This window comes from Prinia subflava, chromosome 4 (assembly GCF_021018805.1).
Source record: "Prinia subflava isolate CZ2003 ecotype Zambia chromosome 4, Cam_Psub_1.2, whole genome shotgun sequence".
In the NCBI taxonomy this organism is placed as follows: domain Eukaryota; kingdom Metazoa; phylum Chordata; class Aves; order Passeriformes; family Cisticolidae; genus Prinia; species Prinia subflava.
Genome location: NC_086250.1, coordinates 24,816,535 through 24,833,044, shown reverse-complemented (window position 1 = coordinate 24,833,044; position 16,510 = coordinate 24,816,535). Strand labels below are relative to the sequence as shown.

Sequence of the window (16,510 nt, the reverse complement as noted above, 5' to 3'; positions counted from 1 at the left end):
ATTGATTCGTGGATGGTAGCCAATGTTCTGTGGAGTTGGCTGGAAAGGTGGAAAAAGGCCAGCTGGCAGCATAGGGGAAAACCAGTCTGGGCTGCTGATTAATGGAAAGACATTGCCACTCAGGTAGAGAAGCTACCTGTAAAAGTCCACCATGTAGATGCCCATGTCCCCAAGAGTCGAGCTAATGAGGAGCACCGAAACAACAAGCAAGTAGATCAAGCTGCAAAGATACAAGTGTCAAAAATAGACCTAGATTGGCAACATAAGGGAGAGCTGTTCCTAGCTCGATGGGCCCACGATGCCTCAGGTCAGCAGGGGAGAGATGCCACCTATAAGTGGGCATGAGACAGAGGGGTGGATCTAACCATGGACAGTATTTCTCAAGTTATCCATGACTGTGAGACGTGTGCTGCAATCAAACAGGCCCAGTGGGTTAAGCCCCTATGGTATGGTGGGTGGTGGTCCAAATACAGGTATGGGGAAGCCTGGCAGATTGACTACATCACCCTTCCCCAAACCTGCCAAGGCAAGCGCTGGGTACTGACCGTGGTGGAAGCCACCACTGGATGCCTGGAAACATACCCTGTGCCTCATGCTATTGCCCAGAACGCCATCCTGGGCCTTGAAAAGCAAGGTCTGTGGAGACATGGCACCCCTGAGAGAATCAAGTCAGGCAATGGAACCCATTTCAAGAACAGCCTTATAAACACCTGGGCCAGAGAACATGGCATTGAATGGATATATCAGATCCCTTATCATGCACCAGCTGGCGGGAAAATTGAACGGTGCAATGGACTACTTAAGACTACCCTGAAGGCACTTGGCGGAGGGACCTTCAAGAATTGGGAAATGAACTTAGCAAAAGCCACCTGGATGGTCAACACCCAAGGCTCCATCAATCGAGCTGGTCCTGCCCAGTCTGAGCCCTTGCACACGGTGGATGGAGATAAAGTCCTGGTGCTACACATGAAAAGTATTTTAGGAAAGACTGTTTGGATTAATCCCACCTCAGGCAGATCCATCTGTGGGATTGTTTTTGCTCAAGGACCTGGTTATACTTGGTGGGTAATGCGGAAAGATGGAGAAACCTGTTGTGTGCCACAAGAAACCTTATCCTAAGTGAGAATTGTGTATTTCTATATATATGATAGAGTTTGTTGATTTGGATATCATACAGATGATAATAGAATAAGGGGTGGATAATGTCTTGGGGTGAAAAATGTAACCAAATATGTGTCTTCTATTTTCATCTGTTGAAACCAGTTGGGAGATAATTGTTCTTTATCTCTTGTAACTGTGAGGGGGGAAGAGGGCGGATGTCTTCTGTTAATGGGACAACTGATAACACCAGATAAGGCAATGCCTTCTTATCTCTTCCTCCACCCATCCTCCTCCGAGGGACATCACCTGTGAATGGGCCATTTAAGGCCTCTCACATGACTGATAACATTACTTCATTCCATTGTGAGATGCTCCACCCAGTAGGAGCAGCCAAAGCTTTCAACCAGCATAAAACCTGCGATCCTAAACACTGATTCAGCCGGCTTTCTACTGAATTTTTGGAGGAAGACCAGACCCATCTCGTCAGCACTGGACCCTTTTTTCTACAGGATCATCTCTACTTCACAGAACAAGAGCTGTTACTCCAGGAAGACTTATTTGGACTGCTTCCAACACCCTGACAACAGAGTGTCAGGTTGTGTTGCCCGATCCGAAGAAAACACAAACAACCAAAGTCGTTTATGCGGTGCTTTATTGAGGGCCCTGGGAGCCGTGGACTAGCGTCCAAGATCAGAGCCCCATCTCACAGAAATTTCACCAGGTTTTTATATGTTTCTTTACATGATTCCTTCATCGCAACAAAATCTTACTTAATTTTAACACCTGGTACTACTATCTTCTTGACATTTAGGTTCCTGCCAAAAAGTACATGCCTTAGATAAGTGATTATCTCTTAGCTACACTGCTTACATTGCAAGTTTCACCATAAAGTTCATCTGCAGGTTACACACGGCCTACCAAGCCTTAGCATGACTACTACTACTAATGTCAACTATAAGGTTCTCTACTAGCTAAATACAGTTTATTTTAATCAAATGGCAACAACTCCCCCCTTTTGAGCATTCTTCAGTCTTCTGCAAGGATGCTCAATTCTCAGTCGTCATCGGGTCTTTCAAATGCTGAGTTCTCTCGCCTAATGACATCTTCATATTTCGGAGGAGTCAAGTGAGACAGTTGCATCTTGTTGGTTCTTGTCAAGGCTTTCATCACTCTTCTGGTACGTTTTGTTTCTTTCTCGATGACTCCTAGAACACACTTATATACTAGCCAAACAATTAATAACAGAATTACAATCAACAAAATGTACTGTATTACAGATGAAACCCATCCAGAAACCTGAAGCCCTAAAGATTCAAAAATTTCTCCGATCCAATTATGTTGTGCTTCCTTTTCAATATCTTTTGTTTTGGATTCAACAATTTCTAATTGAGAGATATCTTTTTCTACTGGTTGAATGTCATGCACCAGATTCTCCAGTGGCATAGGTCGGTTCTATTGCAAGGTTCCCCTTAAGGCATTAAGGATTTTATTTAATGACATGACATAACTGAATATTGTCTGATCACCTTGCACATGCAGATCCCCTTTTAACACAGTAGCATGGTTATGGTTTTCTGTATAGAATTTCATATGGACTAACTCCCACCCGCTCCCTGGGTTTGATTCTGATTCTGAGCAATGCTAACGGCAATGCCTGTGGCCACTGTATTTTTGCCTCTTGGCAAATTTTCTTAATTTGTCCTTTGATTGTTTGATTCATCCGCTCTACCTGGCCACTAGATTGAGGTCGCCATGGGGTGTGTAGGTTCCAGGATATGTCTAGTACCCTGGCCACTTCTTGTACAATTCCTGCTATAAAATGTGGGCCTCTATCTGATGACAGTCCTAACGGCACCCCGAATCTTGGAATGATTTCCCTCAACAGTGTTTTGACCACTTCTTTTGCTTGATTTGTTTGGCAAGGGAAGGCTTCAGGCCAGCCTGAAAAGGTGCATACATACACTAAAAGATATTTGTAGTTCTGCGCTTTTGGTAACTCTGAAAAATCCACTTGCCAGTAATCTCCTGGTTCTGGTCCCATCGGCAATTTCCCCAGCTGAATCTGTTTCCTAACTATTGGGTTATTCTTTAAACAAATTGGACACATGGCATTTACCCGTTTTGCTAATGTTAACATCTGGTTAGAAATCACTTCTCCTTTTAGAAATTTTACCAATGCTTCCGCTCCCCAGTGGCATTATGATGTTCTGTTTCCAGGATTGCCTTCATGATTCTGGCAGGCACTACAACTTGTCCCGTTCCTGTTACATACCATCCGGTTGCATTTCTTTGGGCTAGCAGCAATGATGCCAGTTTTTCATCGTCTGGAGAGTACTTTGGTTCCTGCAATAGATGTGGGGTTACTGGGCTCACCTTAGTTGGTATCAAGGCCATCTGAGTCCATACTTGTCTAGCTACATCCCGAGCTGTCCAATCTGCCATCCGGTTCCCTTCGTAGATTTTTCCTTCTTCCTTCTGATGTCCTCTAACATGCAGCACCGCCACCTTCACAGGTTGGTGGACCGCATCCAGTAGAGCAAGAATTTCAGTTTTATATTTGATAGTAACTCCCTGAGAGTTCAACAACCCTCGTTCTTTCCACAAAGCTCCATGAATGTGGACGACTCCGAAGGCACATTTGGAATCAGTCCACACGTTCACTTTTTTCTCCTTGCTTAATTCTAAAGCTCTTGTTAATGCAATAATTTCTGCTCGTTGGGCTGAGGTTCCGGGAGTCAAGGCTTTTGCCTCTACCACGGTTTTTACTGTTGTTACAGCATACCCTGCATACCTGGTTCCGTTCTCCACAAAACTGGATCCATCAGTAAACAATTCCCAGTCCGGGTCCTCCATTGGGACGTCCTTTAAATCGATTCTGCTAGCATGCACCTGCTCAATCACTTCCATGCAATCATGTGCCAGTTCTCCTTCTTCCTGCTCACTGCGGAGAAATTCTGCTGGGTTAACATGATCAGTCATTTTCAGCTCCACATCGTCCTGTTCTCTCAGGATGGCTTGGTACTGCAGCATCCTGCTGGACGAAAGCCAGTGACCCCCCTTTTGTTCCAGAACTGCCAGTACCATGTGAGGCACAAATACCTCTATTTTCCTCCCCAAAGTCAATTTTCTGGCCTCCTGGATGAGGATCACTGTGGCCGTAACTGCCCGCAAGCATGACGGCCATCCAGCACTAACTGGGTCCAGTTGCTTCGAGAAATACCCCACCGGGCGTTTCCAGGATCCGAGTCTCTGAGCCAGCACCCCAAGTGCTAATTTTTGCCTTTCATATAACTGAAAATCTTTGTTGAGATCTGGGAGGCCTAACGCAGGGGCTTCTTTCAAGGCCTGTTTTAAGTCTTCAAAAGCCTTTTTTCTTTGTCGGTCCCAGTGTAGCTGCGGTTCTTTCAGGGCCTCATATAAGGGCTTAGCTAAGAGCCCAAAATTCAAAATCCACAGCCTGCACCATCCTACCATTCCTAAAAAGGACCTCAGTTCATGGTGGTTTCTCAGCTGTGGGATAGCACAGATAGCTTCTACTCGATTGATTCCTAATTTTCTCTGACCCTGTGTAATTTCACATCCCAGGTAAATAACACTTTGTTTCACCAACTGGGCCTTCTCCTTTGATACCCGGTAGCCAGCTTGGCCTAGCATGTTCAGCAGTGCAATTGTCAACCGGAGGCAAATTTCTTGTTCTTCTGTTGCTAGGAAGATATCATCTACATACTGCAATACCACATAAGAGAAAGGTGATTCTCTTACCTCCGTTGTCTTCTATACTTCCAATTCCTTTGCCAGCTGATTTCCAAATATCGTAGGACTGTTTTTGAAACCTTGAGGTAGCCGAGACCAGGTGAGCTGTCTCTTTCTTCCAGTGTCGGGACTCTCCCATTCGAATGCAAAATATTTTCTGCTTTCCAATGCCAGAGGGATGCAGAAGAATGCATCTTTGAGATCAATCACAGAAAACCATTTAAATCTTTCTGACACAGATGTTAACAATGTGTACGGGTTAGCCACCACTGGGTGAATGTCCTTTACTATTTCATTAATAGCTCTCAAATCTTGTACTAACCTGTACTTACCATTTGGTTTTTGTACGGGAAAAATTGGAGTGTTGTATTCTGACTCACTCTCTTGTAAAATTCCTTGGGCTAGGAACTGAGTGATCAAAGGTGCTACCCCTTTTCTTGCTTCCAATTTAATTGGATATTGTTTTACCCTGACTGGTTTTGCCCCTTCTTTTAGTTCTACCACTACCGGCTCCGCTGCCTTGGACCGTCCTGGATTTCCTGTTTCCCATACCCAGGGAACTACTGCATCTTCAATTTCTTTAGGTATTGGAGAGGGGTCTACTTCTCTAATCACAATAAGCTTAGCAATCTCCTTTTCTGGGAATTCTAATTTCACCCTCCCTTGATCAAAGGATATCTTGACATTCAAAAATGACAGTAAGTCTCTCCCGAAAAGATGCTTAGGGGAGGTGGGCATATATAAAAATTGGTGATCCCATTCTTTTCCTCCAAATCTTAAGTGTGAAGGCTGCAAAAAGGGTCTTTCTTCTACTTGTCCTGTTGCCCCCACTACCTGTATGGTAGTGTCACTCAAAGGTCCTAACCGTTTATTCAGAACAGAATGGGTAGCGCCTGTATCCACTGTAAATGCCTGCTTTTTCCCATCAACTTCAAGCACCACAGTCAGACCTTCCTCTAGTCAGCTCTGGTTCTGATAGTTGCTCAACACCAATGCTTGGGCAACCCCTTCTGGATTCATCGGGTAACCCCCTGAATTACCAGATGCCCACCCCAGCCCAGCTTTCACAGGACACTCATTTTTCCAATGTCCTATTTGTCGGCAGACAGCACATTGATTAGAGGCAAGCCCCTCCTGTTGGAGTCCTGGGGAAACCATCCCTCTTCCTCCTGTTCCCATATTTTGAAATCTTGCCCTTCCTTGCTCTCGCCCTTGCCCGAAACCACCTCTACCCCTCCCTCTACCAGCATTCGTTTGCTGCAGCACGGCCAACAGGCTCGCTTGTTGCTTTTTGTTAGCTTCTTTTTCTCTGTTATTGTAAACTTTCTAAGCTATTTCTAGCATTTTATCTAAATCTTGAGTATCTTGTCTCTCTAATTTCTGCAGTTTCTTACAAATATCTTCCTGGGTCTGACCTAAAAAGATTAAGGCAAGCTGCAATTTTCTTGCTTCACTGTCAATTTCCAAATCTGTGAATCGCCTGGCTGTTTGTTTAAGTCGTTCTAAAAATGCCGAGGGTGATTCATTCTTATCTTGTCTCACTGAATACAATTTTGACCAGTTTAGTGTTTTGGGCATTCCAGTCCTAATTCTTTCCACTAACAACTCCTGATATTCTCTGATAGATTCCTTTCCTTCATTTTCATTCGGATCTTACCCTGGATCGTCACTGGGCACCAAGTCTCCCAAAGCTCCTCTGCCTGGATGCAGCCTGAGCACGCTCCTCCATTGCCCGCAGCACCATCTCCCCTTCGGTGGAGTCCACCAGGGTGTCCAACAAAACCTGCACATCGATCCAATCTGGATTCTGTGTTTTAACAATCATCCCAACCACCCGTGCTACTCTTTCAGGATTCTCACGGTAACTCCCTGCTGACTGTTTCCAAATCACCAGATCTCCTGGGGAGAAAGGCACTTTCACAAGCACCTTCTCTCCTTGGGGTCCCATAGCTTCCCTTAAGGGAGCAATAAGCTGGGGTTCCCTGGGATTCTTACGTCCTTGTCTAGTTCGTGCCGCAAGTGGAGTATTTCGCCGATTTTGGGGAGAAACAGGGGAAGGGGTTGGGGGACGCACAACAACTTTTTTAGCATTCCCTGGTACTACTGTTATGTTTGCCTCCTTTGTCCTCCCCCCCCTCCCCTTCCTCCCCTGCACTGCTCTCCGGCAACGGCAGACACAAAGAGGAATAGGGTGAAACAGAGGGGAGGGGTGAAACAGCGGAAGGAGGTGACAGCAGGGGACGCTGAGGCAGCAGGGGACACCGAGGCGGCAGGGGATGCTGAGGCAGCAGGGGAGGGTGGGGCGGACGGCGCTCCGGGTGACACCAGTAAAGACAAATCTTCCTCTGGTCGAGAGGTTAAGGCTAAGCACTGGACACATTTAGATCTCCCTTTACAGCCCCCGCACCCAGATCCTTTCATCTCCAATACCATTATTCCACATTCAGTCTGCCACTCCTTTTTACTGCGCAGTAAATAAAACAAGTCCAAATACTGTACTTCATCCCATTTTTCATTTTCCTTTAAATACTGCATTAGTGAATTCAGGGTATCATAATCCACAGTACCATTTTCTGGCCATGCCGGCCCCTCTCGCTCATATTCTGGCCACCAATATTCAATCATTTTGTCTTTATTCATCTCTTGGAAAAACCTTTCACTCTTCCACCTTTTCATTAAACATCCTAACGGAGTATTTTCAGGTATACCCTTAGAAAACTGAACCATAGACTTAAGAGCTCTAAATGGCATTTTGAACCGGTTTCACCTACAGCTGTACAACAACTCAACAACAACTAATATGCAGCAGCGTACAAAACAATAATAACTCCAGTCAATATTGACAGTTCAACAAATCAATCATACCACATACTCTCACTCACACAGCAAAATAAATACCAGAATAAATACCAGAATAAATACCAGACCAATACCAACTTGCCGCTTCTCGACGCCGCGAGGGGCAAGTGCCGGACCTGCGCAGCTTTCGCCGCGTCTGACAGCCGGCGCCTAGGCTTCCCAGACCAACCAGACGTCTTAGCCCAACCCGGCGAGGATTGCCACCTCGTCTTATGGGCAGGCACCCAAACCAGAAAAATAAAGCACCTTCGGGCTTACCTTTCGCAGTCGTCCGCCAGGGGCAGGGGTCGGGCACGAACCGATGACTCCCCGAGAATCACTCGGTGCCGGCGTGGAGTGGATCGAAACGCGAACCGCCCCTGGTCACCTTCGGAGTCTTGCCGCGGTCGCCAGAAAACTGTTGCCCGATCCGAGGAAAACACAAACAACCGAAGTCGTTTATGCGGTGCTTTATTGAGGGCCCTGGGAGCCGTGGACTAGCGTCCAAGATCAGAGCCCCATCTCACAGAAATTTCACCAGGTTTTTATATGTTTCTTTACATGATTCCTTCATCGCAACAAAATCTTACTTAATTTTAACACCTGGTACTACTATCTTCTTGACATTTAGGTTCCTGCCAAAAAGTACATGCCTTAGATAAGTGATTATCTCTTAGCTACACTGCTTACATTGCAAGTTTCACCATAAAGTTCATCTGCAGGTTACACACGGCCTACCAAGCCTTAGCATGACTACTACTACTAATGTCAACTATAAGGTTCTCTACTAGCTAAATACAGTTTATTTTAATCAAATGGCAACAGTTGTATCTCTGGCTCTTTCAGGGTTTTCTAGGACTTTTGTTTGTTTCTTGTTTGTTCGGTTGGTTGGTTTTTTTTGTACTACTGCATTTGTATTTTTTAACTATTCCTAGTAAACAACTGCTATTCCTCTTCCCATATTTTTGCTTGAAAGCTCCTAATTGCAAAACTGTAATCATTTGGAGGGAGAGGGTTTTTACTTTCTCCATTCCAAGGGAAACTCCAGTTTTCCCTGACAGATACCTGTCTTTCCAAACCAAGACTTCTAGCTACTTAAGTTTGGTGGGGAAACAGTCACAGGTGAGGATTTGTAACACTTGTTCTTTCTCATGTGAAAGCTTCCAAGTGTGGTATATCCCCCTTTTCAATATTCCTTATACTGAGTTTAAACCTTTTTATTTTTGCTTATGTCAGATCCTCTTTTAGGTTTTCTTTAACAACTTAGGATTGCATCAGTGGTGGCTGTTTCCAATATAGTATTGACAGCTGAGGCCATACCATCTTGCACTCTCTTCCATGGTTTTGCAAAGATCTTGCAGAAGCAAAATACTTCTTTTGAATAGGTAGAGTCTTTAGAAGAACACTGTTTATCCAATACTGCCTTGAATACCACTTGAAAAAATGATAGTGTTAATATGAAAAAATGATATTGTTAATATTAGGCTGCTTACCACTGCTATTTTGGGATTATTTTGCCTGAATTCTTGCATAATGCATGTTGTTTATTGCTGCAGTTATGCTAAACCCCTGAAAGTAGCATACTGATAAATTAAGGAGAACTAATTTGGTTTCAGCTATAATTCTAAATTTTTACAGTGACAGAATCTCTGTGTGAAAGGGAGCATAAATCAGCTAGCTTTCTGGGACAGGTTTTCCATACAAACATGTAAATATCTTGAAATCAAATCAAGTTCTTTCTTGCCATATACTGTTGCTGTTGCTTAAGGAAATTATTGTTAACCATCATTCCATTAATGAGGAAAAATTTGCAGGATACTTAAAGTTTAGGAAAATTTAGGAAACTATATTTAAAAACCATGAGGTAATTAATGTATTCATAAAGATACATAGTCCACAATCTTTCATGGAGCAAGGTTTTATCTTTATTTTATAACAGATATGAACTGATCTCTTAGCTTTTTGTTGCTCAATTCAAACTTCATGTCATAGAGGGGATGGGGAAGTCATTAAGGACAGCCAGCATGACGTCACCAAGGGCAGGACTTGCCTGACCAATCTAGTGGCTTTCTATGATGGAGGGACTCCAACAGTGGGCAAGGGAAGGGCTATGGATGTCATCTATCTGGACTGTAAAGCTTTTGACACAGTTCCCCACAACATTCTTCTCTCTAAATTGTACAGATACAGATTTGATGGGTAGACTGTTAGGTGAATTTGGAATTGTTTGGACAGTTAGATCCAGAGAGTACTGATCAATGGCTCAGAGGGGTATCAGTGATCAGTGGTGTCCGTCATGGGTCCCTGTTAGGACCGGTGCTATCTAATATCTTCATTAATGACACAGACAGAGGAATTGAGTGCAGCCTCAGTAAGTTTGCAGATAACATCAAGCTGAGTAGTGGGGTTTACACAGTTGAAGGATGGGATGTCTTCCATAGAGATCTGGACAGGCTTGAGAGGTGTATCTGTGGGTACCTCAAGAAGTTCAACAAGACAAGTGCAAGGTGCTGCACCTGGGTTGGGGAAACCCCTGGTATCAACACCAGCTGGGGATGCACAGGTTAAGAGCAGTCCTGCCAAGAAGGACTTGAGAGTGCAGGTGGATAAGAGGCTGGACAGAACCCAGCAATGTGCACTCAGAAGACCTATTGTATCCTGGGCTGCATCCAAAGCAGCATGGGTGGCAGGGTGAGGGAGGGGATTCAGCCCCTCTGCTCTGCTCTGGTGAGAGCCCACCTGCAGTGCTGCATCCAGTTTTGGGGTCCCCAGCATAGGAAGGACATGGACCTGCTGGAGCAAGTCCAGAGTAGGCCATTAAAATGATTAAAGGCCTTTCCTACAAGGAAAGGCAAAAAGAATTGGATTTTTCAGCTTGGAGAACAGAAGGCTTCAGGGAGACCTCATTGAGGCTTTTCAACACCTAGAAAATGCTTACAAGAGAGCTGAACAGGGACCATTAACACAGGCATGTAGTGATAGGACAAGGAGGAGAGTAGATTTAGATTTGATACAAGGAAGAATTTCTTTACTGTGAGGATGGTGAAGGGTTGCCCAGAGAAGCTCCATCTCTGGAAGTGTTCAAAGCCAGGCTGAACAAGCCTTGAGAAACCTGGTCTAGTGGAAGGTGTTCACATCTGTGGCAGGAGGGTTGGAATTAGATATCTTTAAGGTCCCTTCCAATTGAAGCCATTCTGTGAATCTCTAAGGAAATAATAAGTCTAAATATCAAAAGCCATATAAAAAATAATTACTGCAAATATAACCTAAGAAGTAGAGCAAAAAGGTAATAAAGAAAAATCCCTACTTGAAGGTTGTATTAATACAACTATATTTTACCTCCTCTGGGCTTTCTTCCAAATTCCTTTCAGCTATTTCTCGCATCTCCTTGTCCCCTGTTGTCCATATTGCAGTTATTAATGTTCCTGGTTCTGAGATGGATGTAGAATTCCAAGTCAGCTATTGTTATTTTGTAGTCATCCCATTGTGAAGCTGCCAGGTGATGCTTTGTTGACTCCTTTTGCATCTGTGTTCTCATACATTGGCTGAACATATGTTTTCTGTGCTGTGGGTAGCCAATCTTGTCTTGAGAGAATGAGGCTTAAACTACTGATCTTAGTTTAATATATAATAATAACAACTTTTTTTTTATTATAAAAACTAATACTCTTATGTTGCATTCGCAGTTCTGTGCCTTGCAACGGCCAAAGAACAGAAACTCAGCCTGGCACACTTGGACTGTGATCCTGGCAACTGAGCCAAATTTTTAGAATCTCACATAGTGCTCTCAGAAGTTGTTGGCTTGCATTAAGAAAGAAACTAAGAACTAAAACAGTCTAAACTGTTCTTTTAAATCACAAAATGTGCACATAAGTGGGGCTGCAGTTAAGGCTGTTATGAAAAATAGTCTTTTTAGGATAAATGGAATCTTAGAATTAAATTTAAGATTCATGCACAGACAGGGTTGTATTGATGAACCATTCACTAAAGTTGGGGGAGTTTTCATCCCTTCCAATTTTTGATGGAAAAAGCTTTGCTTTCCCTTTGCTTCTTTGCTTCTGCATATTTCTGCATATGCCAGAGGTATATGTTGTTTAACTGAATAGAGAAGTCATTTTACAGCCTATATTGAAAGGAGCAATATTGTACAAAAGCAGAACAGAGATGGGTTAGTAAGCACAATGACACTTTCCAAACTGGTTTTGCTTATTGGTGAAATAATGTTTTTCAAGTGTTAAATAGTTGTCACCAGTGAAAATGTTCAGTAACAAGCAGGCACAGAACAATTACTGGGTCTTCCTTTTCTTAGGATTGCATGTTTACCAGCATGTTTATTTTAACTGCCTTCTTGCTTGTACTCTATTTCTTGAGAATAGCAGTTAATTTTTGGTGTATTTTAGCTGAGGTTTTGAACCAGTCATTTTATATATAGAACTTTCAAAGTGCGCAAGTGAAAATATCACGTTTAAACTCTAAAAGCTACTAATCTTATTTTCTTGTTTTATTTTTTTTAAGTATGGTGGAAGCTACAGCCCAGGAGTAATCAATTTGATGATCTTTAATTTACTGTGCATAGTATGACTGAAATTAAATGTGTGTGTATTGCAAGTAACTGAACATAGCTGAACTGCCATTTAAGTTTTGTAGGGGTTGAAAAATTTCAGTGAATATCCTCTGTAAGGATATTCAAGAAAATTCTGAACAGTTGAGCTGTTCAAATGGGTGTAAACCTCACTGCTGGACCATGGTTCTTTTTGAACGTTTTTCCCATTCCCTTTCACTTTTCCCCTCCACCAGTGAAACTTTGGTTTTGAGGCACACAGGCCTTCATACAGCTACTATGTTCAGATGAGCAGAGTATTGTTTCTCAGGGACAAGAATAAGGTTTCCTCTGGTCGTATTTTCTGCTGTAGGATGGAGGCTTCTAAACCCTGCTCCATTCCTACCAGCTCCTGCTATTTAACATGTGTTCTAAGCCTGCTGATGTGTGAAGGGCTGTGATAGAATATGCATTATGTACTAGATGGGATTTGTTAATGCTGGATGCATGACCAGCAGTGCCTTGCACTCTTATGAGGACACAAATGCCAGATTGTCCATGACTTCATTTCATCATCTTTTTACTGCCTGAGACAGCAATATGGAACCTACCAAGAGTCTGAGCTGCCATTTCTAGTGAGTTTGACATTTTGTTAAATAATTAGTGAAGATGTCTTCAACAATGTTTTCATTCTTACTGTAGTTGCTTATTATATTTTAACAAATACTTCTGTAGGCGCCTGTCAGTGTCAGCACATAAGAATATACAAAACACTTTTAAGATCTATGATAGCTATGATGCTAGTGCCTGGAAAAACAGCACTGATCATGACAAAAACTGTGGCAAAGGCAGTGTGTTTCCTAGGTGGAAAGAGATATACTCTGTCCAGCTACTCCAGTGCTTGAGTATAAGGCCAGTACTAGATCTGGAGCAGGCTCCAGTTTGTTGCCATACAGCATTGTCTTCATGTATGTTATGGTCTCAGGATTGCTTAGTACTGATTAAAAAAAAAAGTAGCGCCATTGTCTTGAAAAAGTAGAACAGGAAAATAAGATTGTACTTCCTTGTAACATTAATAGATCAGTGACAATGAAATTTAATGGCAGCAGAGAATAATAAAAGAACAAACTAATGGCCCTTAAATGTCCCTTAAAAATCATTATCTCTGATGAGGCAGTTGTATCACTTCCTGCTCCAGTGATTGACAACACCTTTATCCCATATTCATGACCCCATTCTTTCTGAAAGCTAATATGGCCTTGTTCATATGTTTCCTTGTCTTCCTCAAAGAATGTATTTGGCACCAAGAGAAAAGAAACTGCTGATATTGAATGTTTCCATATTTCTGCTTCCTATATTGACAGGGCTATATTTGAGTGGGGTTTTAAGCAACTTAGTTTAAAGAATATCAGATAGCTAGTATCATATATCTTACAAAGCAGGACACTCCTCCATCCTCCATATATCCATGCACACCATCAAAACTCAGATTTCATCTTTTGCTTGTTTTTAGGTGTTAAATAATGTGGGCTAACCTTCCAGCTTCTGCCAAGAAATAAATAATAATTTTCATGTCAGATCAGATGCCAGATTTGCAAGGGCAGCCTGCGCTTACTGGTTGACTAGTGAAACAAAAATTCCTTGGTTTAGGTTCTTGACAGTATTGCTTGCAAGTCACATTTTTTTCAATGAAATTAATGCTTAAACACACTCAAAAGTGGGGGGAAAAAAGGAAAACATGCTCAAAAAAGGAACATTGGTGTCTTTACCCATAGTACTGTGATTATACAATATGTTCTTTTCAGTGTAAATACCACAATCTGTCCTGTTTGTATTTTTTGAGTCTTTGATGACCCAATGTTTTGAATTGTGAAGGATGGTTGTGGTTGAAGTTTCTCACAAAAGCATATGTAGGGTCCATGTGCAACCCTTCCAAACTTTGATATTAAAACCTATCAATTAATGCTGGGGAACATGTAGAGCTAAGAGCATGCATTGAAATTAAGGTACTCTCTAACTCAGTGGATGAAATAGCCATACTATCATGTCAGTTACACTACTACGTCTGCCTATGCAATATTTACTGTAGATCAGAAAAACTTTCTGTTCTTTAATAAATAGCCTAATTCCCACATATATCCTGGACTGAAGACCATTTACCTTCTTAACAACTTGATGCTCTGTTACAAGTATGTTACAAGGTGTTGTGGTCTTGTGAGAGTGCTTTTATACCACCTTTGTATTTTGGACTTCTATTCTAGTAGTTCTTTAAAGATACAATTCACTGTCGTCATTTTTCTAGGAACTTACTAGAAGTAGGTGGGCAACCTTGCGCTGCCAATCTGATCAGAATGGCATGGGTCTTGGCACTGTCCACTGTTGTTACAGTGTTTGCTTAATATGTGGAGAAAGAGTAAGAAAGCAGCAAATCTCTCCCTAAATTGCTTAAAAAAAATCCATCTTCAGGGGGTGGTGTGGAAGAGGGATTGGTGGTTTGAGCCCTCTTTTGTGGTTTAGGAGGTCAGAAGAATTACAGCCTTGTGTCACAGGCTATTGCTGTGCTAACTCTGCACTTTCATGGCTTTATAAACACAGTAAGTAATTTGGAATTTTGTAAAGATTCCATTTATCCCTCTTCTGTGGAACATGGTTTGCTAGCTGGTTGGTCTGAGCAAGAATGAGTGTGCTCATTAGACTAGGAAAAGTCCAGGAAACAAGGGAAGGCTTTTTGGAAGATTGCTTGCAAGAGAAATGAATAGCTCTGTTCGATGAGGACATTTGTCGCTCTTGGTGAAGGAAAAGGTTCTAGTGACTTAAAACTCTGCAGGTTACAATTTGTGTCATATGGAATGGAATTCCTAATCCTGATAGAGCAAGAAAATTCATTAACTTTACTGGCTCCAGTAAGATGATTTCCCCCTTAAACCTCTTGCCATATCTTAGTTTGAATCGTATGTACTCTGGCCGTAGAATTCTTGCATGTGCCCTTCATTCCTAAGGACAGAAGAAATATTAGAAGTATAATGTAATGTGCATGCCCAACAAAATGGTAGCAGTACTGGGTTTTTCAGTACACTAGAAATTGTCAAGATTCCTGGAATTATAAATCAAAGCTTACTTCAAATGACACGTCATAGAAGGAGCCTTAAGGAGCTTTAATCTGTTGCTGCTTTTTATTTTGAAAAGATGCTATGCTTATGTGTCACAAAAAAACCCTCCAGAGAATTATTGAGAAATCACTGCAGGGAAATGATAATGCAATTCATAGAAGTTTTAAGGCTCATGGAAGGTAGAGACCAATGAAAAATTATTTTCAACAAGGATTTAAAAAGAAATAAGTCAGGGAATTAAGATAGGAATGAGGAAGACTAAACCACTCTAAAATTGGTAGAACCTCTCCCAAGGCATTACCTGCAAAGGGCTCTCAATGAAGAACTGTACTTGGGCTAGTTAATGAAAGAATAGGGGTGCATTCATATCTATTGAGAAAGTTAAAAATATAGAGATATCCTATGAGTCTTTCATTACAATAATACTTACTGAATTTCCCTTTCAGCACCTAAGAGTGGTCTCCAGAACCGTTTACTCTTTCACCTGGCACATAAGGTATGATCTTTTCTTCGCTCCTGGTTTGTTTGTTTTCTTTTCAATTTGGTAATGTGTAATTTATGCTGGCAACCTGGCAGAATAACTGAAATGCCTGTGGTGGCAGAAGAACAAACATTTCTCATAACCAGCCTACTGTATTTAAATGTGGAGGAGAAAGCAAGTATGAAAACATGATCTCAGAATAGATGCTTGACACAGCTGGACACAAAAGAACCACGCGACTCACAGATGTCCGAGCAGGAAAGAAGGGGGCAGAACTTTACTTTCTTTCATATTTATACGTTTTTGGCACCAGTTGTGGATTGGAGGATAGGATCATGACCCCTCCAACCACACTGGTCAAACAGACAGTCAATCAGTTCTCCTCCTTCAGAAAGGAATGTAAACAAAAATCTGCCGTTAAGTAAACATAGCTATTTTTACATTAAGAAACTGTTAGAAGTGTGAGAATCTTGACTCCAAGAAGTTAAACAATCAGAAGGCTAAAAAATTTCCAAAAGAATAGGACGACAGATGCTCTGAACATGTTTCTAAGGAAAATATTACCAATATGCTTCACATAAGTCATACAATAGGAGTGTAATGGTATTTTTAATCTCGAGGAGCATTGTTGCCCGGAACGCAATAATCAACCACACAGAGGTAGAGGTCTTCAGTGAAAGCTGCTCC

The 16,510-nt window shown here is 42.1% G+C and overlaps 2 protein-coding genes across 12 annotated transcripts in view; one reads left to right on the top strand and one right to left on the bottom strand.

Moving 5' to 3' along the window:
* Positions 1–16,510, top strand: part of IFT56 (intraflagellar transport 56) — a 75,830-nt gene that overhangs the window by 13,848 nt on the left and 45,472 nt on the right. For all 7 annotated transcript variants that reach the window (XR_010080224.1, XM_063396107.1, XM_063396106.1 and 4 more), the window contains one exon: positions 15,789–15,838. Coding sequence is in view for 6 of the 7 variants with exons in the window: in XM_063396107.1 (XP_063252177.1) it covers positions 15,789–15,838 (50 nt within the window). In the remaining variant the exon portion in view is untranslated. The remainder of the gene's footprint in view (positions 1–15,788; positions 15,839–16,510) is intronic.
* On the bottom strand, positions 1,331–8,632 carry LOC134549951 (uncharacterized). Of its 5 annotated transcripts, XR_010080223.1 has the most exons (3): positions 7,972–8,632; positions 6,512–6,637; positions 1,331–2,306 (listed from the first exon to the last, which is right to left on the bottom strand). XR_010080223.1 is itself a non-coding variant. In XM_063396104.1 (2 exons), the coding sequence occupies exons 1-2, from the start codon at positions 4,753–4,755 to the stop codon at positions 2,268–2,270; spliced, it is 1,320 nt and encodes a 439-aa protein (XP_063252174.1). In that variant the 5' UTR covers positions 4,756–4,887; the 3' UTR covers positions 1,331–2,267. The 5 variants fall into 5 exon arrangements, 1 of the variants encoding a protein (XP_063252174.1); XR_010080221.1 differs by lacking the exon at positions 6,512–6,637 and having other exon boundaries at positions 1,331–2,324; XR_010080220.1 differs by lacking the exon at positions 6,512–6,637.

What these genes read in the sequence shown, in the direction of transcription:
- LOC134549951 (XM_063396104.1), bottom strand. Translation starts at nt 4,755, where the DNA reads ATGCTAGGCCAAGCTGGCTACCGGGTATCAAAGGAGAAGGCCCAGTTG. An exon ending in TGGCCTTGATACCAACTAAG is followed by an intron (nt 2,307 to 3,474) that starts GTGAGCCCAGTA and finishes AGTGTGTTCTAG; the next exon opens with GAGTCATCGAGAAAGAAACA.